Source organism: Accipiter gentilis, chromosome 11 (genome assembly GCF_929443795.1).
Source record: "Accipiter gentilis chromosome 11, bAccGen1.1, whole genome shotgun sequence".
Taxonomy (NCBI): Eukaryota; Metazoa; Chordata; class Aves; order Accipitriformes; family Accipitridae; genus Astur; species Astur gentilis.
In genome coordinates, this window is record NC_064890.1 from 26249829 (window position 1) to 26276722 (window position 26894).

The 26894-nt window shown below is 41.2% G+C and overlaps 1 protein-coding gene across 3 annotated transcripts in view; it reads right to left on the bottom strand.

The window, feature by feature from the left end:
• The window catches only part of CPED1 (cadherin like and PC-esterase domain containing 1), a 167785-nt gene that overhangs the window by 117306 nt on the left and 23585 nt on the right, over positions 1 to 26894 (bottom strand). For all 3 annotated transcript variants that reach the window (XM_049814410.1, XM_049814412.1, XM_049814411.1), the window contains 2 exons: positions 6284 to 6390; positions 4291 to 4366 (listed from right to left, as the gene is read on the bottom strand). In XM_049814410.1, coding sequence (XP_049670367.1) covers positions 4291 to 4366; positions 6284 to 6390 — 183 coding nt within the window. The remainder of the gene's footprint in view (positions 1 to 4290; positions 4367 to 6283; positions 6391 to 26894) is intronic.

Consider the following 26894-nt stretch of genomic DNA (forward strand, 5'->3'; position numbering starts at 1 on the left):
CCAACTGATCCTCTTCAACAGGAATTGCAGAGAAGCCCTGTTGACTCAAACACACAAGAGTGAAATTACATGACTGGTTTGAAAGGAAACAAACTCTTCTGTGGAGGAAATACTGAAGAAAACCATTCTTCCCCTGAATAATTTTAAAATTGAGGATCAAACAAATCCTAATAATTGACAACTTTGCTGTTGTTGGAAAGAAAGGCCTGGCAGAAGATGCAAGCAGAAGAAAGAAGTGGAAAGAGCCGGCTTTATCAGATGAATGGAAGGGGAGGAGAGTATCTGAAATCTTGGCTCTAGAAGTTTGCTTTAACTTATGCCTTTTTGTCTTCTTAACCTGAAATCAAGTAATTTACCCTTCTGATTCTAATTTCACCTTCTATAGGTGAATTTCACTCATAGTAAATTAGATGTCACATATTCAGTGATACTGAATGGGATTCATTTCTAGGTTGAGACACTTTGAGGTCTGGTCTATATAAAGATGACCCCCTGTGTGCCACAGTCTAAGTTCCCTTTCCTGTCAGGGGATGTCAGTGTAGTCTATACAGTCAGCATGGAGCAATTCAGCTAACCCTAAATTATGCTGAAAGTAGATGCTCTTTTGGGCTTGCTCACTGTAAACTGTACTTCTGTTAATTTTGGGAGCTTAGATACCAAATGTGAAATACAGCTATCCACACGTAGGCATCTATTTTCATCTAGGACACCATAGGATATCCCTCTGAGCCTCCAGCTGCTGGAACAAAAAGGTTCTGTGCCAAATCTGCCAATCCTACTGGGCATCCTGGACTCTCCACGGTGTCTCAAGTGGCATGAGACCCTTGTGTTGAAACAGCTACCTCAGCCCTTAGGACACAGGGGATGTGGAGAAACCTAGATTTAAGAGACGGATTTGTTTGTTTGTTTATTTACTTTAAAACACTGCAGCTAATTCAGGTACATTATCTTTATTACTGGTAAACTGAAAGGTGAGGGGTGGGCCTTCTTCCAGCTGAAAGTCCTTCAGCAGACTGCTAGAATAATCCTCCATTACTGGGTGGGTAGGACCCAGACCCCTGCACACATACTACCTTGACTTCAGTGGGATTTCAGCATCAGTCAGAAGGGCTTTTCACTTTGTCAGGAAAGCACTAATAATATAAGTATGGAATAAGATAATTACAAATGGCCCTTCCCTAAAGAGGCAATGTGGTGGATACCAGGTGCTCACCAAAGCCACTCGATCACTCCCCTGCTCAGCTGGGTGCGGAGACAAAATATAAGAAAAGGCTTGTGGGTTGAGATAAAGACAGGGAGATCACTCACCAATTACCATCACCAGCAAAACAGACTCAACTTGGGGAAATTAGTTTAATTTATTGCCAATCAAATTGGAGTAGGATAATGAGAAATGAAACCAAATCTTAAAACACCTTCCTCCTGGGCTTAACTTTACTCCCTAATCTCTCTCTACCTCTTCCCCCTCGGTGACATAGGGGAATGGGGGTTGAGGTTGTTTTATCACATGCTGTCTCTGCCGCTCCTTCCTCCTCAGGGGGAGGACTCCTCACTCTTCCCCTGCTCCAGCATGGGGTCCCTCCCACGGGAGATAGTTCTTCATGAACTTCTCCAGCATGGGTCCTTTCCGCGGGCTGCAGTCCTTCAGGATCAGACTGCTCCAGCATGGGTGCCCTGCAGGGTCACAAGTCCTGCCAGAAAACCTGCTCCAGCGTGGGCTCCTCTCTCCACGGGGCCACAGGTCCTGCCAGGAGCCTGCTCCAGCGTGGGCTTCCCATGGGGTCACAGCCTCCTGTGGGTATCCACCTTCTCCGTTGTGGGGTCCTCCCCAGGCTGCAGGTGGAGATCTGCTCCACCGTGGACCTCCATGGGCTGCAGGGGGACAGCCTGCCTCACCAGGGTCTTCACCACGGGCTGCAGGGGAATCTCTGCTCCGGTGCCTGGAGCACCTCCTCCCCCTCCTTCTTCATTGACCTTGGTGTCTGCAGGGTTGCTGCTCTCTCACGTTTTCACTCCTCTCTCCAGCTTCTCTTGCACAGGGGTTTCCCCCCCGCCCCCCCCCTTCTTAAATATGTTCTCCCAGAAGCACTGCCACCATTGCTTATGGGCTCGGCCTTGGCCAGCGGCAGGTCCAGCTTGGAGCCGGCTGGCATTGGCTCTGTTGGACATGGAGGAAGCTTCTAGGAGCTTCTCACAGAAGCCACCCCTGTAGCCCCGCCACTACCAAAACCTTGCTATGCAAACCCAATACACGAAAACGGCTTAACAGACCACATACACAAAGTGGCTTGTTCCACAGTTTATGGACACCAGTGAAAATGTGCATACTTTAAGGAGGAATCTCTGTGTGTGGTGAGCACCTCTTGTGTTTGTGGTTTTGCGGTACCAAAATAATAAAACCACTGCAATTGGCCTTTCTCCAAGTAGCAGGGCAAGCCAATGTTTTTTAAAGGTACTCTGTTACAATATGAGTAGGACATACCAATTCCTGAAGTCCTTGAAATTTTTAGAAATCTGCTCAGTTTTTTTTCTGAAGCTGGTACTATATTTAATATAGTATTATTCTATTTCATTCTATTTTATTCTATGAATACTCTAATTCACTTTTCAGTGCAAGGGAACCAAGGCATTAGGCATCACTGAAGACATACTTAAAACTCAGCCAAAACAGAATATATCCCTTACCTGGTGTAATATGACTTCATGATAAAGGACTCTCATGGGACCTGGATAGATGTTCATTGTACTGCATGTTCATTATGATCAGTTTTTACAATGTACTGCACCAGGAAAATGTAAACGTCCAATTGAAAGTGACCCTCAACATACAGTTCTTTAAGGGAAACACTTCACATCGTAGGTTTTAAATATTGATCAATCTTTAAACAAAACAGTACAAAAATTAAAAGGGGAAATACTGTATGCTTAGGTTAGGAACCACCTAACCTCAACTTTAGTCAAGCATCCAAATGTCAGGTATTTAATCTAAGCTACTTGTCTAGGCTCCATTTACAGTCAGTGGTGAAAGGTAATTGGGTAGTAAGTACCTGCAGAGGCTAATTCAACACACCTATTTTAAACACATATTTTAGGTTAAAATGAAGTAGTGTTTATAGGTGCCCCTCTCTTTCCAATGACTTAAGGGGAATACTGCTGCAGAAGACACCTAACATCTAAATGATGAAAAGAGTTGTAATGAATCCTTTCCTTATGTGCTAAATATAGCACGTATATAAAAGGCAAAAAGGGAGAGGAGAGGGGAGGGGAGGGAAGGGAAGGGAAGGGAAGGGAAGGGAAGGGAAGGGAAGGGAAGGGAAGGGAAGGGAAGGGAAGGGAAGGGAAGGGAAGGGAAGGAAAGGAAAGGAAAGGAAAGGAAAGGAAAGGAAAGGAAAGGAAAGGAAAGGAAAGGAAAGGAAAGGAAAGGAAAGGAAAGGAAAGGAAAGGAAAGGAAAGGAAAGGAAAGGAAAGGAAAGGAAAGGAAAGGAAAGGAAAGGAAAGGAAAGGAAAGGAAAGGTCAGACTGATCAATCTTGTGTATTTGTCTGTAAACAAGGCTAAACACTAATGGAATAAATGTGGGGTTGGTTGTTACTGGATTACAAAAAAAAAAAAAAAAGACAAAATTTCTTATCAGCAAAGTTTATGTAGTGAAGATAGATCATAAATCCAAAATAGCATTGATGCTGGATATTTAGTAGTGTAACTGAGATCATAATGTGTCCCTCTGTAGTTTAAATAGACCTAATATGGTACACAACAGTATTTTCCAGTTTCTATTCAAAGCTGAATTTCACCCATAGTAAATTAGAATTCTCTGGCAACTTGCCCATAACCTTTAAACTCTTCTAGTTGATGATCTTAATACACAAAGGCTTTTTATCAGTAAACTATGTCTGGACGGGAACCAAACTCTGACTCCTACTCCTTCTCCATGCCACAACATTTTTGTAAAGCTGAACAAACTTATTACACCAAACCCAGGGCTTTGAAGTGTAAACACCAATACACTATATTAACACAAAACAGTCCAAAAATAAGACACTTAGAGCCAAATTATTTCTGCAGTATGCAATAGCTAAACAATGCAATATCTTTACCTGAAAAGATACTGCATAACTGTAATCCGTATTTAAGTGGTGTCTGAGATGGATTATCATTCTTGTTTCATTTTCTTCCCCCTATGCATTCATGACTAAAAATAAAAAGGAATTGTAGTCTCGTTTCAGAGACTTCCTGTGACAACTATTAAAAGACCATCATCACATATGCAGATTTTAAGAAATTAGGTTACCTGAAAAGGCTTTTTTAATCTGGCATAATCCCTCTTTTCTGCAAAGGAAATGCTGAATTTCTGGAATTAGGTTTACCTGTATATAAAAAGAGAAGTTTTAATGATTTCATTCAGAAAAGTGCTTTTTTTCCCGGAGCCTTCAATTGGTTTGTGTTTAATTTATCAGAGACACCTCATGTGCAAAACTGTCAGCGTCAAAAGGGAATGACAACTTTGCCATCCCTGCAAGGTGCGATAATGAAGTTAAAGTGTGCGGTCTTCCTCCATGGCCGTCACAAACCAAAATTTTTGACTTATGGCTCTCCTCCTGACTGCTGAGTTTTCACCCCTTCCCTGCCCCCTTTTCAGTTTCTGAAGCTTCTCTGTTCTCTGCCAGTTATCAATCACTGTCTCTCCCTGCATGGAAATAGCCTATGCCTCTTGAATTGCTGTGCTTGAGAACAGTGGTAAGCTAACGTAGCTAAACCACATCCAGGCTCTGCAACAAAGAACTGTGTTGCACCATGGTATGGACATGCTAGCAGCGAGTAATGTTAGTCCAATATTTAAAGTTATCCGGTGATATGGGCCATCTGGTTTAAGTCCCTGCTGTGCTGCAGACTTCCTGAGAGAACTTGGACAATTCCTTTGATCACCTTGTGTCTCAGTTATTCATGTGTGAAACTTCTGGACATTGCAGAGTGCTCTAAGGATTATTATATTGCACAGTGTTAGAGGCTCAGATATGGTAATATGGGTAGAATAAGCAAAAAGCAGTTTGCAGAAGCCTGGGGTGTTTTATGACCCGAGAGCTGAACCCAAAGCATGTATACTTCTAGCAAACTGGAAAAATTTAACTTTGGATACACCTAGATAAGGCATCCTGTCCCAGGGAACCCCAGTGTACATACTCCTAGCACTGACTTTTGTGGACAGGCAGTCATTTTTTGTATCCTCATGAACTTCACACCTGAACCATATAACAGTATCTCTACCATTTAACAGTAGCTCTATTTCTCCCAGTCCGTCAAGTAGGAGTCTGTACCTTTGGGTACTGCCATTATTATGTATGTCATTTTACTTGAAATACAAGCCAAACTGTATCCATAGTCTGGTCACATTTTTGCAAAGAATGACCTCAGTTTAAGTAAGTCACTTACATATTTTTACCAACAGGTCAGGTGCTTATTTAGACATTTGCATATCTAAGTAACCTAAACTGTGCCCACAACATGGTCAAGTGAAAAAAAAAAACAAACCAGCAGTCCTGAAAATACCAAGAAATATTGGCACCACTGATGCTTTGGACTGTGAGTAAGCAGAATGCAGTGCCAGAGCAAGGCACTCCCATGAAGACCCTGAAGGAGGACACTGGTCCAGCTTGCACATTATCAATTGTAGGAGCACTGTCACTGTTTGGAAAGGTGCGTAAATTATGTTTACAAGGGAGCAATTACATCAGATGAAACTCAATAGTGATATGTGAAGGCTAAATTAGTCCAGCTTTATCTTCTGCCTATGCTATTATTCTGAAATATTGCATGCATTTGCTAGTTGTTTCTCCCCATTTCTAAATTCTGTTTTCCAATGGGGTAAATTGCTTAAATTTCCCTTGACTTCCGTAGATGCCTTTGCTGCCTGACATGCTGGTTGAGAGTGGCCAAGAATGGAAAAGTTCAAGCTAAAGAAGATGAAAAGAAAACTTGACACTCAGTTGTAACAATTTTCAGTATTTACACTGAAATACTTACCTCCAAAATAACATACTATGTCCAAATGAAAAATTGCCTTTGATCACTGGGTGTCATATAAAGAAGAATGAAATGCTGGTATCTGACAAGTATTTCTCAGTAGATAGGATACTTTAAAAAACTTTTTTTATTGCTGTTAAACCATGCTGCTGCAGTATAAAATAAGCATTAGATGCTTTTTTTTTTTTTAATGAGTGAGTGCTGAAAATTTGGGCTAGCTGTGTCCTCTCATTCCCACGAAGGATAACACAATAATCTCTTACCTTCTGGAATAACTCTAGATGATGCAAGTCTTCTATTTGAATGCAGCCAGTACCATCATTTTTTCTGGAAGATAAGCAGATCAGAAGATCCCAAGGGCTTGTACCACCTATCAGGAAAGAAAAGAAGCATACTGAGAAAGAATGCAATTCCTATTTGAACAAAAAATACTTAGAGCCAAATCCTGAGGAACAGCAAACTGTTGGAGTGCTAAGTATATGAACAGCTACAGGTGGCTGAAGGGAAAAAGACATATTCACTACCACAGTTGAACCTTTGGAACTATATTTAGGTATTTCACAATTGGCACCTCCTGTTGTACCTGCCTACTGATGTCCAGTCCCCTGGTGTTTGACCTGTTTAGCATTCAGAAATGAAAAAGCTCAATAACATGGTGCTGCTTTAATTTGTTGGTTTTTTTATTTCTGAACTCCTCAGCATGCACACTTATAACACACATCCACTATATGCAGTGTGATCTTCTGAGGTCTTTCATTATGGGGAAGTAAATTTTACAGAAATTAATACTGGTCATGCTATTGCAAACAGTGGGAATTTCTAGCCTGAATTTTGGTGTAGCAGCTTCCTAAATATCAGACACCGGATTGCCAACACGTAGAACTGGTGTACAAGAGGGAACTAAGTTGTGCTAAGCAAGTAGCTAGCTTCTGAGTTAGCTCTGATGCTTCCTTGCTGGGGTGAAGCTGACCTATGAGACCATGGGGTTCTATTACCAGGAAACAAGCAACACCAGAGTCAGAGATGGCTGCTTGAAGGAGAGACAAAACTAAATTGCACCAATTAAAACACCATTATGGATTAGAAGGTACAAATAGGTCTTGGAGTTTGCCCATATCACAGCACGTGCTGTGGTGTAGAAATGCCAATGTAGCTTCAAATGAGCTTGGTCAACTCCCTCAAGTGGTTATTTGCTTTCTTCTGTATACAGCCTTCGTAATCTGGAGTAGTTAGAGATAGTGGCATCTCTCAAAAGATTAACAGAATCACTACATCTGTTGAGGACACTGTGAATAAGTTTAATAAAGGGTAAACCATCTCAGTGACAGTATGACAATTAGAAATAAAGAACTTCCAAACAGAAAGGGCAGCGAGGGAAGCTGTACAGCATCCAAGGCAGGAGAGAGCATCAGGACAAAGCTCTCTGCAGGACAGCTATTTCAGTGACTGGTTGGTTGGTTCTTTTTCCCAAGGTTGCGGAGATTACATGCATTTTATTCTATTTTGTGGTCTCCATCTGTGAGATACCTTCCTAATTTTATTAGATTATCCCCTAAATTTTGTCCCACTGATGGCCCACGGAGAGAGTTATTTTGGCCGATTTCCCTCTCCAAAATGTAATTTTTTCCTATCACAACCACAATCACAAATGCCAAGGAGAGTGAAGATTTCACTTAAGGGGATTTAACACTCAATTTACGTTAAGTACAGTAATGAACTCATTGTGCAGAATGGGTCCAGGACTATGAAAGTAACTATCACCTTTTTTTATGTTTATAAGCAATGTGACAAAAATGAAGAGATGAATTTTTCAGTTATGCTGCATGCATTACTGTAAACAATTCTTCGTTTTCACATTATGAGAACCAGTATTATGGTATAAAAATAATTAAGGCATGTGAGATTTAGGCAAGACAGATTCACTCATGATCCTTTGTGAAAGAAACAAAAAACTACAGGTAGATAAAAATGGCACTGATATAGCAAATAAATGAAACATTAGAGAAACGTACAAGCAAATACTTCATTTTAGTGCAAAAGATTGACAGTGTTAACAACCTACTCGATGACCTCACCAGCTATGTAATTATCAGATAAGCAAGATGTTAGGCCTTTGCCTAGTAAACACCTTTGAATAAATCATTATAATTACATATAAAGCACAATGCCTAGCTGTGTGCAAATTGAAAGGGAGCTGGAGAGAACTCCATTTCTCAGAAGCAGTTCATTTCCTTCCCTTGTTTATTGTTACACATCCTGGCCAGGGATGAATTTGAACCCTGACTCCAAAGGATACGCTGTACTGTGTATCATTTGCCTTTAGGACACAGCAGAGTGATCATTATGAATGTACAAAGAGATGAAAAGGGAAAAGGGCCCTCAGACCTAGCGTGTTGCTGAGCCAGTGACCAGGAAGTAGAAGAGTTAACTGCTAGGAACAATTTTTCAGGAGGGGTTGAATGCCTGCCATAATCTGTGGTTTCTGTTTAGAGTAATTAGACATCTAGCCAATTATTTCAGTACAGAACAATCAGAACTGAAACATGTCTATTTATAGAGAACAGGAGACTTCCTACTAGAAAAACAGTGTACACCTAGAGCTGTCTCTCAGATTCAGGCTGGCAGAGCAGCACGACTTCTATTTAAATGCATCAATACATTCCTCATCAACTACACCTGAAAAAATGTTCTTGGAAAACAAAAATAAAAGAGGCATGTATTACAACAGTTACTTAGTTCTGGAACAGACTCCTCTGTGAATAGATATAGCCTAGAAATTGCCCATGACATTCCTCTCGCAGCTTAACTTTTGTGGAAAATGAACATCTATGATCATGAGACCATGAGTCTGACTCCCTTCTGCAAATGTAATAATTATAAAACTGTATCTGAGCGAAAAAGTGCTAGTGTTGTTAATATTCCAGTAACACCAAATGGTCCAGGCAAAGGTTCCCAAGCTGTCAGGCACTGTATTTTAACACAGAAGAAGATCTCTTTCACAGAAATGATTTCTAAAGTAAAGCAAGATAACACCGTGAGCTAAAACATTCTACAATACAAGAGAAAGGAAGAACAAAAGTGACAGTAATAACACGAGTCATCTGCACAGAAAAACTTGTGTTTCAAAATGTTTTTAGAGATGGTTAATGAAGAAGCATTAGTAATGCCTATATTATTCCATCTTCAATATAATCACACTGTTTTGCTGGTTTCCTGCAGACCACGCCAGAAGCAGGCTTTGACAGGACATTTGAAATGGGAAGTTAAAATGGATACTTCATATCTGAACAATTAAACTGCTAGCAATTTGCATGAAGCTTTTTCCAGCAAACCAGTGGAGCTCAGCGTGCAGGAGCAGTAGACCAGCTGAACAGTATGAAATCCCACCTCAGGGAGATAGTCTCTACTGCTTTGTCTTTGCATTTGGACAAGCAGAAGAGTGGTAACTTAAGATGAGAATATGCAATTGTATGTTCATCCCCTCTCTGAGCATCTTTTCAAACCAAGATTTTATAGTTCAGCCAGTTAATTAAGGCCTTGCCTACACAAGGAATGTTCACCTGCAGAATTACATCTCATTATGCAGGCAAAGTGAGCTTAATGTGGATACAGTTTATGCTGGCAGCACGATGCTTTTATTTATCTATCTTTTTTTGCCATCTCCTTCCCTCTCCTCTCCTCCAGTCTTTGCAGCTCCATCTTGCAGTCCCATCTTAAAAGGTGTTTGTGTATCTGAGATGTGTATCATCTCGTACTTACCTCAGAATATCAACCTGAGTTGCTAATCCAAGAATCAGTAGTACAGCGCACTTTGATTCCAATCTGCTGTGACCACCTGTAATTACTCTTATTCTGAATGAGTCAAAGTACATACTATTCAATTCAGAGAGCAACAGGTTTCAAGTGAAAATTGATATAATGTACAAATTAAAATTTTCAACAAGATACCACTGTTTTCGTTGGCTTTGACCCTGACTTGTGACTTGGAATAATTAAAATGGTTCATGTGGAAAAAAATAATTTAAAAGATAATTATCTAGGGAGAAAAACAAACATGTTTTTTAGCAGCAGTGGAAATAGCAATGCAGAGACCAATGAAAACATTTAAATTTTTCTATAAAAATATTCCACAGAGAGTTTTTGTATTCTGATATCATAGATCAAAATGAACAGAAACAAAATGAGAACTGTAGGATTTAGTGGGGTTTTAACACCACAACGTATATATTTTATAGATGATCTTCAAGAATTTCTGAAGGTGATTTCTAAAATTAAGTCATCTGATTCCAGTCTTTGAAATTATCACGTTGTCCCCATAAACTATGGCATTGGGGGCTGGATTTTGCAGGAAAACTCTAAGATGCATGCAGCTCCATGGAGTTTTTAAACTCTTATGCATATACACAGAAAAATATTATGTGATTTAATGAAATGAGTAAACTTCATCTCAATACCATAGCTTGAAATTTCATTTTTCAGTGTTAAGGTCCCCATCCTGATATTTTGAAATGAAAGAACTTTGAGAATCAAATATGCTTTTCATCTTTTATGCTCATCTTCCTGTACTTCATTCATTCTGGGAAATGAAAAGGCTGGTCAGCTTTATTGTTATTTTTATTTCTAGTCAATTTGCAATTTTGCACTTGCTCTCCCCATCACCCTAAAATTAATCCATTTACAAGCACTAGATGATAAGATGACAAGAAACAGACAATATTTGTTTGTCAAGAATGCATCATGTAAAACTAGCCTAATTTCTTCTGACAGAGTAACTGATTCCGTGAACAAAGGAAATAGTAGCAATGAAACAGCTTGACTTTAGTGACAGTGTCTAAAGACACTGTTTCCACATAACATACCTACACAGCTGTTTGAAAAAAATGAAGTCTACATTATCAAAGTGGATTTTTTGGGGAGCAGAACCTCAAAGGATACCTTACTGTATACTCAGTTCTGCTCAAATTTTTCAGTAACAAATTGAATGATGGAATAGCAAGTGCATTTAGAAACAGCAAATGACACCAAGTTGAGAGGAAGTATAAGTACTTTGGAAGACATGAGCAGAATTCAAAATAATTTTGATAAATGGTCCAAATTCAACCTGAGGAAATTAAAAACAAGTTAAAGGTGCCATAATTCAGAAGGAGAAATCAGGAGGACAGATACAATTGGCCAGAGAGCACTACTGAAGAAACAGAGCAGATTCATAAACTGTGTATGAATTAACAACCTAATACTGTTGCAACACACACCCCCCAAATATAAATAACTTTTGAGTTGTTGGCAAGGATTTATTGGTGCTGAAAGAGTTGAATCCCGCCCTTTAGAATTGCAGTTTGAATTTATCCTATGTCAGTTCCCCACAGAATTCTAAATAATAGGGTCTATTTCATGATAATCATAACCCTGCAGACATTAACATTAAGATTTGTAACCAAACCTGTTTATGAGTGTTACGTAGAAGGAACAGGGGGTATCCTTCTGCTGCAATTGGTGTTGGTCACACCTCACCACTAATGCTGTTTCCCAGATTTGGAAAACACAGTTTCAGTGGAGGGTTACAAGAAGTAGGTAGGTTTGTGGAAGACCTTGTATTGGGTCTGACTGGGATGGAGTTAATCCTCTTCCTAGCAGCCCGCACAGTGCTGTGTTTTCGATTTGTTACCAAACCAGTGTTCATAATGCACCAATGTTTTAGCTATTGCTGAACAGTGCTTGCACAGTGTCAGCACCCTCTCTGTGTCTCACTCTGACCTGCAGCGAGGAGGCTGGGGGAGCACAAGGAGTTGGGGGGGACACAGCCGGGACAGCCGACCCCAAGTGACCCAAGGGACATCCCAGACCATAGGACGTCATGCTCAGCATGTAAAGCTGGGGGAAGGAGAAGGACGGGGGGACGCTGGGAGCGATGGCGTTTGTCTTCCCAAGTCACCACTACATGTGATGGAGCCCTGCTGTCCTGGAGATGGCTGAACACCTGCCTGCCCGTGGGAAGTGGGGAATGAATTCCTGGTTTTGCTTTGCTTGTGCACATGGCTTTTCCTTTACCTATTAAACTGTGTTTATCTCAACCCACAAGTTTTCTCACTTTTACCCTGCTGATTCTCTTCCCTACCGTGCCGTCAGCAAGCGGCTGGGTGGGACGTAGCTGCTGGCTGAGGTTAAACCACAACACCATAGAATAAATTTTTACCCATCCAGAATCAATTGTCCTCTTTAATCACTGGAGGCAGGATACATTTCATTTGCAGCAAAGATTATCTAAAGAAAAGTTTCTAACCACAAGGATGAAGTACTAGAATATGTTACTTTAATGAGGCTACAGAACCCCTGCCAAGGTTGATCCTGAGTTTTGTACGTGATGTTTTTTTTAAAAGAAATTCTCCTCAGCTCTACAAGAAACATATTTGCAGGCACCTCTGAGCTCCATGGATGTGAAGAGAAGATTTTCAGGAAAAGGTACTGACACATTAAACTGTATTCAAATGTACTGTTGGCATGTTGTAATCCTGATCTGTAAAAAAGCCCATATGACGAATGTAAGTTTTAGCTTCAGGAATCATGAGTCCTCATAGTCTACAGGGGATAAAAAAGTCAAACTCCTCTGCTCCTGCAGGGTAATGGAGTGAGCACAGATTGGACTGAGTTTGGTGAGGAGGCACATATTTATGGAAGTAGCTGCTTGTGCATAAGTCCAACTTTAAACAAGACAGACGAATATGTCTTACAAAGCAGGCTTCATTCCTGCAATGTGGTCAATTTATAGAGCCAATAGGTTGCTAGTCAAGAGTTTAGAGTGGAAGGGCTACCAGATGTCTGAAAGACAGAACTACTGCCTCACCTAGCTCTAGACTCTGAGCTGGATTTTATGCCCCTCAGCATCTCAGAGGGCAGCAGCAGCAGGCAGGCTGTGTGATGGGGTTTGGGGACCTGGGAATTCTACACCTCTGAAGATCTGAGCTTCACTGATAAAGCTCCAGGGAAAAATATCCTTTGAAGCCTATTTCTGGTTACAGCAGCTTGGCAGTCTCACTTGTGCAAAGCTCAGAATGCCGCTTGTTGGACTGAATGCTTTCTTGTTGTTAATGACATGGCCTTTTATAACTTTTTGATATCACTGTTTCATTTGTAGGGCTTTCCCTAAGGGAATGTCTCATACCTAGGTGTGCAGGAATTTTCCCCTTAAAGAAATAGTTATTGGAAATATTTTAATTTTTCTTTTGGTGTCGCTCTCAACAGTCATGAGCTATCACCAATTTGAACTCACTACAACAGTGAAGAAATGATCACTCTGCTGAGTGAAGATAGTGTAGGAAAAGGCAGTGAGGTTTCTGATATTTTCTGAACTATTCTGGAAAGCAGCTGTTCTCCTGTCCATGTGCAAACCTTTCGCTGTTTCACACAGTGTGCTCCATGCTACTTGTTAAGACTGACTGTACTCTGCCATAAAGCACAGTCCAGTCCAGGAACCACCTGATTAACTAGACAAATTAGGCTGAACTCTTTTGGCACATTATTTGCAGTGTAGTATTATAAATGTAAAAAAAAACCCACCCTATGTATGAGGCTGAGTTTGTTGGACGCCATCAATTCATTCACAAAATACCTCATACAGTTGCTGTATGACTGCCAGCAAAAGGCTGCAGGAATCCCGAGGACAGTCACTATTCACTCCCCTTGAGGATGATCAGGGTTTTATGTTGGCTCAGCTACCCCCTAACTAAGAGGATCTGAAGTGCCAAGGGAAACATTCTTTGTGGAGGAGAGGCTGGCATGAACTAAGTGGAACCAGTCTTAATTCCAAGGACAGTTCATCCATCCCTCAACAGCTTAGCACAAAACATTGCCCTGTGCTCAAGAATTAATGCACAGTCACATCTGAGTTCAGAATTTGGGGAGTGAAATAGACATTTGAAGTCCTGTTGCAGTGCCTCACCCATAAAAACAGTGTAATGCTTGCCTATTCTGTATCTCCTCTGCAAATACTGCGGAGAGATGTTAGGTCTAACTACAAATGGGGAGGCATAATGCTTTCACTCTTGTCTGAAAAAAAAGAGATATTTATTTTCTTACTGTTTCCTTATATCAGAAAGGGCCAGGCTGCAAGCCTGCTTTTCTTGTCAATCCAAAGCAGAATTTGAAAAGTACAAGAAAAAATGACTGTAAAAAGACAAGGGCTACGTGTTTCTCCGAAACTCTTCTCAAATTTGGCAAGATGTTTTCCTGTTTCCACCTGGACCCAGACTCTAAAACTGCCTTGGACCTACCCACTAAGTCAACCAGTTACCATCTTCCTTACTGGAGTACTTGATAATACAAGGCAGATGACTTTCTCTAAAAGAAGCAAAAGAAATCTATTGCAGGCATACGTACAAAAATGGAGAAGACACAGGACAATCCCTTCTCCATTTATACTGCATTCAGTCATGCAATAGATTAACAATCCTTTCTTCAAACAATAAACTACTCTACTATAAGAGACAACCATGAAAGAATTTGCAAATCTAAAGCAAATGATTTAAAGTGGTGTTTTGCAATTTGCAGATAACTGTCTTACAGTACACTACAAAGGTAGTGCACAAAAAAATTTGCAGTATTAGTAAACTATATCCATATACTTTTCTGTGCAACTGAAGAATGAGCAGAATACTGGAAATAAAAGTAGCTAAAGTACATTCAAAAATTATATTTGTCTGACATGGGGAGAAGAGTACTGCAGTATGTAAGACAGGTGCATTAGATGGTTCTTAGCTTATTGCGGAGAGACCATGTCAGGCTAAGAATAATTCTCCTCCACTGACTTGTATTACAGATTGTAACTCTAACAATCTATAGTTTTTATCATGGTATAATCTGACAACTCAAGCTATGAAAATATGCCATCAAAATACTTTCTGAGCTACAGTAGAGTTCAACAGCAAACAAAAGGAAAATATGTAGTCCTGACTCAATGGCAAACACATCAGGGCAGTTCAAACACTCAAGCCTGTTATTCCACTTCTGTGTTTACACATTGTGCTTTGGATGAATATTCAGATTACTCTGGTATGTTCTCCACACATACTTTCTGCATAGCAAGCCTCAGTGAAACCAAAAGCATCTGGTAATCCAATATGCTATGCTCTACTTGTATGCAAGCTAAAAACATTTACATCCCTAGTTGCTCCCAAATGCTGGAATTTTTACTCTCTACGTATTTAATACACAAGGTAGGCTACCACAGTCAAAGCTGCTAGATATGTTTCTCACTTGCACAAGAAATCATTGTGGGACTGACACCTAACCTTCTCTGGGATGGAAGTACTTGGTACCTAGTTAAAGCACATAGCTGTCACAGATCTGCCAAAGCTCAGCTCATCCATCTGTGTAGGTGCTTCCTTACCTGCTGTGAAGATGGAGAAGGAAGCTATCTGACAGAAAAGCCGGATTGAGAGATATTAGAAACAGGCTACTGACAGTGCACTGGGATGAAGAACCAGGTGAAAACTGGAAAGAGACTATGTGCATGTGGGGACGAGGAGGGTCATGCACTTGAGACGTGTCGGGATCAGACTGGGGTAATGAAGCTCATGGGGAGGGCAACTCTATAGTTAAGGAAGCTATTGTCCATTTGCTCCATCTGTCATAGGCATTGCAAAAGTTGCAATGATGTTCCTGTCCTGGTAGCAGGGTTAGGGGCTGAGCATGAGGGGCGGCAGTGCACCATGCATGGATCAAAGAAAATAAATCAAAATATTACCAGATTTTCACATGTGCATCCCACTGCTTCATGTGATGAGGAAGAGGGCGCTTGGCTCTCCACGCCTCAGTGGAAAGGGAAGAATAGCTCCACCCTGCTCTGTGCCAAGGAAGAAGATTCTGCGTGACACAATTGCCTTTGGATAACCCTCACTGCTACGTGATCCAAGTTACTCTGATAACTCTTGGGACTATATCCAGGAAAGAACTTCATATCCCTGTTCTGTGCACCCTGAGTCAAAGTCATGTGAAAAAGCAGCATGCAGTCATGAAGTGGAAGGATGTATCATGTGCTAGTGAGTCAAATCAAAGTTGAAAAGAGTGCACGTCACAGCTTTTGAGTACCTAACTGCGCACTGCTTGTGTGCATATATGCCTGCCCTGGTCTGATATTCACAAGATTCTTTAAGATCTCCTACTGTTTATTATAAAGTTATTTTATTTAAGCTTCAGATAACATAAAGAAAAATAGCAGTTTAAATATGTGAGGTAAATACCTCCGTCACTCACAGAGCAGAGTGGCAAAAGAAGGGAAACAAATGCACGAGGCAATGAAGAACACACTGGGGGCAGGAAAAGCTCCTCGTGGCTGGATACAGAGATCTAAGATGAAAAACCAACAGAGTCAATTGACTCAAAACCACCAGGATTCAAAAATTCTATTACATGAATAGTAAATAGTAAAAACTTTTACTAAAACTCCAATTATTTTGGGCGGGCGGGGAGGGGTGAAAGTTTAGGCCTGAAGCTCTGTTATTTTACTGTGAGAAACTCAGGGGAACATGGGCTACACTTTTCAGACCCCCAACTTTGTTGCTGAAAAGCAGAGCAGGAGTGCTTGTGATCGCTGGTTCTGTGATAAAAAGCTCATCTACAGATGTGCCCACCAGAGCCTAGAGGAACTGGAGCAGGTGGGGGAACACAAATAGCACCCTGCTCCGGCTGCTCCCTGGGACATTGCAGGAGAGGCATCTGCCCACAGAACATTCTTCTCTCTTATGCACGTGCACACGCACACCCGTACGCACGCACACGCGAAGGAGCACGGAGGCGTGATGCTGGGTGGGGGAACCTCAGTAACCCTGTCAGAGAGACACAAGCCCCTGCCCTTGTCCCCCCCAAGCTGTCCCAGGGGAGACTCAGCTCCACTGCCTGTCATGATGAGTGAACGGGAGCCCCAAAGCACCTTGTGCACCTGGGGAGGGGGAGAAGCGCATTGTCTAAGGGTTTGGGACCCATTACGAGGTGGATGGTAAGAGCATTTCCCAATTGCTTATTACGGGCTAGTTTAGTGGAGGAAAAGAAGGTATCAAGGTGATTTGAGGAGGAACAAGCATGGGAAATAGAGGAATAATGGGATGAAAATGGCTTTCCACCTCTAAGCAGCGGGCTGATTGCTACTCTTGGCTGTCCATGGCCTGTACCTGGTCAGGGCAGTCTGTCCTGTCTTCTCACTAAACTCCATTGCCAACTCTCTCCTGGCAGCAAGACTGTCTTGTGTGTGCGTGTGCGTGTGTGTGTGTCTGGGGCTCTACGTGCAGCCCCTGGAGTGGGACCAGGGCTCGGAGGTCTGTGTGTCCATGATGGCAGCAGCTGGAGCGGGTGTACAAGTGCACGTGTGAGTGCTGGCAAGCGGGTGAGGCCATGGGTGCTATTTGTGTTTGTGTGAGTGCTGAGTGTGTTGATCTGTGTGGCCGGCTCTGTGTGTGTACATACCTGGTGTATAGGTGTGCGTGTGCTGGCTGGGAGCACAGCTTCGCAGCTTCGCAGCCGGTTGGACGCAGGGGCATGGATCTGCATCAGCCTCACCTCTGTCAGGCTGTTGGATTTGGCAATCTGTAACTTGGACGAGTATGTTCAACAGGAGCTACAACAAACCCAAGACATACTCAGGCATTCCCCACTAGACTATTACCAAGCCTGCTGATCCTGCTACTCTTACAAGGAAGAGTCTGGGTGTTTAGAGAAGCACATGCAACAGATGGAAAGAGCTGGAGGCTGGAAAGAAGATTCAATGGGTGATTCAATGGGAAAGTAGCAACTGGGGAGGAGGAGTTCTGCCCAAGGAAACCAAACCGCCAGCTTGAGTATATTTTGCATCCTGCCCTTCACCCCAACCTTTCTACCACTCCCACTCTGCAACAGGACATGAGGAACCTGAGCTGAGAAGCCTTCTGAATTATGGCACTATTGAGAATTCGTCATTGACTTTAAAGGGCAGAAATTGTGCCAGGGCTGCGAAAAGAGCCTCTTCCCTTCTATGGATCTAGAGGATCCTCAGGATAAACAGCTAAGGAGTAGATGGGTCTTAATGTCCTGTCTCATTCTAATTACAGTGAATTAGGATAACAATTACAATGTTAAAAGCATGGTGTTTGATCACCTATGCAAGAAACAAAGACACATATTTTAAAGTCCAAACGGCAGCCCTCAATCACTGCATTTACAGCACTCGAGCATCCTATGCCAACCCTAATTAATGTGTCAGATTCCTTAATACCCAAGAGGCAGGAAACAATCAGAATACTGAAAGAGAAGCTTGGTGTATTGGTTTTGTTTGGCAAGGTTTTGGTAGCGGGGGGGGCGGGTTACAGGGGTGGCTTCTGTAAGAAGCTGCTGGAAGCTTCCCCTGTGTTCGAGAGAGAGCGAGCCCATACTAGCCGGCTCTAAGACGGACCCGCCGCTGGCCAAGGCCGAGCCAATCAGTGATAGTGGTAACGCCTCTGTGATAACATTTTTAAGAAGGAAAAAAAGTTGGGACGGGGAGAAACTGCGGCCGGAGTGAGGAGTGAGAACATGTAAGAGAAACAAGCCTGCGGACACCAAGGTCAGTGAAGAAGGAGGGGGAGGAGATGCTCCAGGCGCCGGAGCGAAGATTCCCCTGCAGCCCGTGGGGAAGACCCTGGTGAGGCAGGCTGTCCCCCTGCAGTCCAGGGAGGTCCACGGTGGAGCAGATCTCCACCTGTAGCCCGTGGAGGACCCCACGCCAGAGCAGGTGGGTTCCCGAAGGAGGCTGTGACCCCGTGGGAACCCCGCGCTGGAGCAGGCTCCTGGCAGAACCTGCGGATCTGTGGAGAGAGGAGCCCACGGAGCAGGCTTTCTGGCAGGACTTGTGACCCCGTGGGGGACCCGCGCTGGAGCAGTGTGCTCCTGAAGGACTGCACACCGTGGAATGGACCCATGCTGGAGCAGTTCATGAAGAACTGCAGCCCGTGGGAATGGCCCACGTTGGAGGAGTTCGTGGAGGACTGTCTCCCGTGGGCGGGACCCCACGCTGGAGCAGGGGAAGAGTGTGATCAGCCCTTGTCCTGAGGAGGTGAAGTGGCAGAAAATAACGTGTGATGACCATAAACCCCATCCCTGTCCCCCTGTGCCGCTGGGGGGGCTTGGTGGTGAAATCCGGGAGGGTAGTTGTGCCCGGGAAGAAGGGAGGGGTGGTGAGAAGGTGTTCTGAGATTTCGTTTTATTTCTCATTACCTTGCTCTGGTTGATTTGTAATAAATTGAGTTAATTTTCCCAAACTGAGTCTGTTTTGCCCATGACGGTAATAGTGAATGATCTCTCCTGTCCTTATCTCAACCCGCGAGCCTTTTGTTATATTTTCTCTCCCCTGTCCAGCTGAGGATGGGGGAGTGATAGAACGGCTTTGGTGGGCACCTGGTGTTCAGCCAGGGTCAACCCATCACACTTGGGAATAGAGGCAATGGCTAAACTAAACAGTGTCAGGACACAGGCTCAACCGCTGGCCTGCAATCATCTGTGTTTGTTTTCTTCTCCCTGGGTGGCCATGCAATGCCTCAGGAGACAGCTCAAGCCAGTGGCAGTTACTAAAACTCAGTGAAGAGCAGGCCACCCTCAGCCAGGGGAAGAGTTTAGATACATGGACATGAGCCATACTGCATCACTTGTCCTCAGGACTAGCAAACTGACCCATTTTATTTATGAGTTGGACAAAACCACAGAAGACAGTGATGCAATAATTAAGTCAAGGCTAATGTAAGGGAGATTTCCAACTATACCCCACAGATACTGTTTTCTATGCAGCAACCTATGCTGCCTTTCAACTCTACTCACCTGGCATGTCATGGGCTACTGAAAGTCAGTGATATGGACATCATCATAACTACCATGTACAGCTTCCATGCACCATGGACTCTAGAGTAGACATTAAAAATACCTCTCCAAACATTTTAAAGAAATGTAGGGTCACACCTCTCACTTTTGAAGGTCAACAGACACCCCCACATTGTTAGATTTGCAAAAAATGTGTACTGTAACGTCTGGGATGTAAATCAGATGTGTCATGGAGCTGGGTAGAGAAGCAAAAAACCTGCTGCTTTCTCCTACCTCACACATCATCCTGTCATGAAGAGGGCAACCTAACTAGTCTACAGTTACGTTCTGTGCTAGTACTTTCTTGAATGCTTCTTTCTTTCTATTCTTAGAGCTTTCTCCAAAGGTCCTCTAACCTTTTTTCTAAAGCCATAGCACTTCATTCCAAGTGAAAATGGGGTTAACATGTGCCAAATTCTATGTATTTAAAGTCCTTGTCTTCAGCCTACTCTTTACAGAAAATTACGTCAATTATTTTTTATTGAAGACTGACTTCCAGACAGGCTCCAGTGATACTTAGCCTCACTGTGGTTGTGGAAACTGGAGTGAAGGCTTTTCTTTTTTTGAGAGAGAGTTGCTGAAGCCAGATGGAAAAAAATATTTAAATGCCTAATTCCCATTTAGACAGACAAATACTTCTTGATTTGGTCCAAAATAGCTAGGTCTTGTTTTATTTTGTTTATCAGCCTGTTTAACAAAGTACTTCAGTATGCTGATAGGTTTTCTATTTTCTCTCTTGTAAAAAAAAATAAATAATGAATTGTAGCAAACAGTGGTTTTCTTCCAAATAAAGAAAAAATGGTTTTGTCTTCTTTTACACTAAAAGTCCTTTTTCAAATAACTGATCAATTGAGCTGTATTCTGTCAGATCTAAAATAACTGTGGTTCTGTCAGATTCATCTTGCATTTACACAATGCAGAAGAAAAGTATATTCTATGTACATACATACTTACAGTAGTTGCTATAAATGAAAAATGAAACTCCTTTTTATAGCTAAATATTTATTTTGGAAAGCATTACCAAAAATGTCAGAAACAAAGTCATTACAACAATGAGCTTGTTATAGAAACAATTTCTGCCTTGAATAATTTGTTTCAAACTTTCCAAAATGCATATCACTCAGCTCTTCTGTCCTTCCCTCTATCAAAGTCTGAATATATTTTACTTATGTGAGGGACCATTGAGGAAATATGTTAAGACTATTTTTTTGTAATCTTGCTACCAGTTACAAGTTAATCAAATCCTATTCCTTGTTACTTTTTAATCCAAATCCCTTCCATATTTTGCCCTTCTGTTGTCAAAAATGGGCATTGTTTTGTAAGTAAACGCATCTGCCAAAAATGATACAAATTAATTATATGTGGGTTTTTCTCTAATCAATGAGTAGGTGTCACTTTTAGTAATACTTTTCTGTATGATTTTTTTTTTTTTTTTCAGAAATCTGAAAGCTCTCATAGCCAACTTGAAACTGAGGGATAGTTAGTTTTGATTTCTGAGTATGTCAGAGAAGCTTCCTTTCTCTTCAACATCTGTGCAAACTGGAATTACCTCCAAACCTGACAACTTCAGGGGATGCATAAAAGAATATTCAATATTACACTGAAAAATCAACTTTGAGGGGGTATAATGAATATCAGAAGGGTAGAATAATCATTCCCCTCATGAAGGAAAGGTTCCCATCTGATGTAAAATAAGTCAGTGTAAAAACAATATTGTGTGTGACATTTTCAGAAACATGTTCTAACCCATGGGTGGCTACTGCACTTTTGATGTCTGGGGCATTTTTGGGATGCAGCATTCAAAAGAGCTGTCAGCCGAAAGCGGATGCAGCTGGAGAAAGTTGGAATCTGAACCTAGGAATGGAGTGGGTTGGCTGCAAATTACAATGAAGGCACACACAGTGTATAAGCTTTTTGCTATCTGAACCAACAAAAGTTATGGTAGCTAAAGTAAAAAAAAAAAAAAAAGGTTTGGTTTTGGTGGTATATAATGCCTCTACCTAAAATGGGAGCACAATGAGGAAAGACACCACACTTCTGACAGCTGACCAGGGCTCAGAGGCAGTGAGTCTGTCAAAAACGGGCACAGCTTCCAGCAGCCAAAACACTGGGCAACACTCATGCAACAATCCCTTAGAGAGAGTGCTCTGGCAGGACTGCTACAGGCTTCTGGCTAGACTTACTGTCATTCTCCTAGCACCTATATTAGTAGACAATCATCTGACATTTTGGAACAGACATATATATTTATAAACCAGAGTCTCTGCTTGAACCCTACCAGAGCCAGGATTCATTTTTTAAAGGGAAGCATTTTAAAAATACTTGAATAAACAACTATCTGCTGCTACTTTCTTATCCCATAGGCTACAGTTACAAAACATTGCCTCAAACTCTTTTACAGGACTTGCATGTTACTAGCATATTATAAAGCTTGTATACTTACACCTTAATCCCTTGTATTTATTTAATTTCAGTGGACTTGCACATTGTTGCTTTCCTTTGGCCAATGTGTGTATCTGCCTGGACACTGGTGTTTTTCAGAGTCTATTAACATGACATAATTTATTCCAGCAAAATTTTAATTTTAGCTCACTGTGTAATCGGTGTGTAATATTTTAATTATTGTAAGATCTAAGTCAGCTCAATAAATACCACTCTCCACTGGCCTGTATGTTCTGTTTATATGACTAAAAATAACATTCAAGGAAAGGTATGTTTGGTAACTTTATGATTAAATGCTATATTTTGGTTTTAACTTGACGAAGTGCAATGTCCTTATCTTCTGTTATGAACAAATAAAGAATTACCCTTTCTCAAGGAAAAGAGTGCATTTGAAACAGAGGTTTTAGTACAATTCTATAGAGGGTTTATTTTAGTGATACAAAAAATAGCTTGTGTGCTCTTCTGCTAGAAAACATGAATAAGTTCTGCTAATAATTAAGAAGGAGAATACATATTGTTCAGAAAAATATACTATGCATTTAGATTTTCTAGCAGGAAACCACAGCATCACATTAGAGAGCAGCATTTATTTGGGTATGTCAGAAACTGATTTGTTTTGTACTGAAACTAATGATGTCTGTGGCATGAGATTGGGCATCCACTTTCAACTAGTTGGCAAATAGCCAGGCTTAATTGCTAAAAGCAAAATTAAAAAGTGATCAAGACCATGTATGTTTCTGGCATATGCTTTTTTTCCTAAAACTATATGAACTTTCATTTCAAGGAAGCAGAACAAACTTAACAAACATTAAGTATGCTTGTAACTCAGTATGCTCCGAGGATCACATTTCTACCTAGTTAGTTTGTTTAGGAAGCTCCTTGCTTAACAACATGCAAAAAGAATGCTTCTGAAATTTTACTTGTCAAAACTTTGCCATAACTTTTGACAAGTAAGTTTTACTTGTCAAAACTTTGCCAAGGACTCACATGGCACGTATTTTGCATTAGGAAACCAACCAGTTTTGCATACCATGAGCTATAAATTTGTACCAACAGTTAACCAAAATGATTTTTGGAAGAGAAGTTACATCTGCTAGTTTTGAAGATATACATGTATTTTTAGGGTAACCCACAAAATACTTCTGTGACTAGCCTCACCATTATTATTTTGCACCATATTTTAAATGACTTACTTATGATAGAATGATCTTGTGCTTTTGCTGGCATGCTAGGATCTCCAGTCCTGCTTACTTAACCTTACCTCCACAGGGTTGTTTACACTTTCAGAACCTGATTTCAATTTACTTTAATTTTCTCAGAGACTTTTGTATTTATAAAAGCTGAGCATCTAGTGACCTCTCTATTCCTGACATTTCCTTTACTCTCCACTATGAAAAAGAACAAAAACCCCAGTGTCCCATTTCTGTTCCAAAAAAACTAAACTGCTTCCTTCAGTGGGTTGGTCCTTGTAATTGAAAATGGCAACCAGATGTTTACAGAACACACCAGCAATTTTCCTTGAGGCCTTTAGTCTTTATAATTGTTTGCTAAAGTTAGTTGGATTTCATGGAAACTTGTCTGAGGCTGTAACAAACAGCAAGTAGGGTCTCCTCCTAACTGCACTCTGAACAATTAAAAATAAAAAAAAAATGAAATAAAAGTAAAGTTAGAACTAATGCTATGTACTCCTGTTAATGTATTTCAAACTCCATAGAAAACCACTCAGTAGGGGAGGAGATTTGGTTCTCTTACTACTGATTTTTACATGCCATCCCATGAAAACCAGCCCTATTTCAGAGTATGTTATTTGCTTTCTACCTTCTCAAACTTCAGTTGGCTATACTCTAAGAACCACTGATTTTGTCCTCCTTTCCCTTTTCCCCACTCCTGTCAGCAATATACTCATAGATTTGGGGGTTTTGAGAATATTTTGCATTTTAAGAAGATGCTGTAAACTACACATTGCTTGTTCCTCAGAGTCACCACAGCTGATTCATACCTGAAATCTCTCTATCTCACCGTTTTCCCTCTTCAGTTTCTTGTCTGCCTCATTCTCTTAAGGCTAGTCATAGACTTCAAGAGGTCTGTGAGTCCATCTTGTTACCCCACAAGGGGACACACTATACCCAATAAAATCTCTTTACCTAATATTTCAAGACCTCTAAGATTGAATGCTCCACAGCTCCAGGGGATCCATTTGATAAATTCACTAGCCTTACTCCCAAAACAGCTTTCCTAATATCTAACACAACTTTTTCATTGTTGTAGTACTTCATATCCTATTTACTATAGGCATGAAGAATTGTTCTTTTTTCCTTGGCAGCAGACTTTTTGAATATTTTATGTTATTAAGTACCTCTGTTCCCCCAGTCATACCAGTCTTCACAGTCATTGAAGAAAGAGCATCACTCTGTCCTCCTGTCTCTACCACCTCCTCTTTCTCACTACTTCTGCTGATATAGTACATCTTGGAAAATGAAAAGCATATGTCTGACAGTCACCAGACATGGCCCTGGGGGCCTTCGAATCCCACAGCAGTGGTTTATTCTCTAGACTAATTAGCAGCCCTGAGGAAACTATTACTGGCTGCACTTATGAAGTAGCACTTCTGCAAGTTCCTACCTTGCTGCTGGCCAGATGTCAGCAATTAAGCTGATTCTTTTGCTGATTTAGCCTCTGGTCAAAAATATGAATAGTGAGGAGCACCAGAGGTGATACAATATGCTAAAGGAATAACATAAAGATATACAGCAAGGAGCGTGCATTTCATCCTAGTTCTGACAGTGACTCATATGGTTTTTATCCTAGTTTCTCCATCTCTAACTCTGGTGTGGCAACATTTCTATGCCTCCTAGTTCTACTGTGAATAGAAGTGAACAGACACAGGCAATTTTTTCCCATGGAAAATGTAGATTTTCTTTAAAGAGCAGATTTTCCAAAGGATACCCCCCAAAAAAAACAAAAATGAAAAACTGACAAAGATTGACTTGGAAAATTGCTTTTAGGGAGAATCAAAGCAGAATTTTCTTTCATCTGTCCCCAACTGCTTCTGCAGTCATGCACCATCCAGAGAAGGACAGAAACCTGCAGCTAGCATCACTCCACATCTGCTGAACACCTGTGATTGCTCCTGCAGGCTCATGCTTCCTGACATTCCCCAAGCAGCAGCTTTTACAGGGAGCAACCACTGGGTACAAGGAAGCAACAGCGCTCCACAGAGAGCCAAGGAGGGAGGCAGCTGAGGCCGTATCTGCCATAACAATACAACAATTCTCGAATCAGAACTTTACAGCAAAATGAGTTATGTCTGAATATATTCAGGTTCTTTAACAATGAAGTGTTATTCACTCCTTGCAGTAATATGCAAGTAATGCCATGAGATGCCACCTTAAATGCCAGACAGATCTCTTGCCACCAGTACATAAAGAGAAAGGCCAAGATTCGCTCGGATTTTCTCCCATGGGCCTGTTGCCTCACTCATCCCTTCCTGTTCTTGGAGCAGCTCCACCCAAGCACCGCTCCCACATCTGCAAAAAGCCAGATCATCCTCATGGTTAGTTGCTGGAACGGCTTAATTTACAGAGCCAAGTACTTAAACACAGCGTGCTCTTAAAATGGCAGAAAACAGAACAGAATTCAGTGCATATTGATAAGGTCAGCAAAGAGGAAATAACTTCAGATCTAATATTCTTTGCAATATATGTAGATTTAAGGATATATATATAGTATATGATCTCCACTTAACAATCTCAGGTGAGAAATAGGACATGAAGCTGGTATTGATTCCAGTGGAAATAAATATCAAGACTTATTGACCCAAGAGATAAATATCAACCAAAGCTAAGTTGGGTTCAATACTTGTCTTATGGAACAATAAATCACAAAAAAAAACCCAAGTCAAAATATGTACTGTAACGATCTTTCTAATGGCATGGCTAAAATTTCATCTTCAGTGGATGTCACTCAAACTGCAAACAGAAGCCATAGTAAAGTTTAAATACTTAACTGTAGTATTCTAAAAATAGGAAATGATCCTGTAAAATTAATACTATGAAAATGGTTTATGATTCTTTTTTTAAAGTCACCCATTGCGATTGCACAAACTTCCACCGAATTATTAAAATTAACGTTCTAAGGCAGCAGGGAGCATATAACGTTACACTGCACTCAGTTTGCCAGCGGCCTGAATAGATGTGCTTTTTTCCATGGCCAAACTGACTGGCTATCATTAAGGTTATGCAGAATCTTTTCCACTCCAAAAGCTAGCAGTAACAGCAGAATTTTGCATGTTATTGCAGAATGAATTAAAACTGGCTGGTTAGATTTGTAGCATACAACTGCACATGTTTTTCGGAGCCTGCAGTTTTCTGAGATTTGTGTAACTATTAGTAAAGGTAAAGAATTGAGAAATTTAGGAATTGCCTATAAAAGGCATGTCACCACTGACTAATGAGGCAGGCATATTGAGCAAAGGACAGAAAAACTGATGGCTCCAGAAAGAAAGATATAAGCAGATTATCTTGGAAGATGTCATCTGGGGAAAGTATGGAATTCAGGAAAGGTTCAGGCAGCAGACAGTAA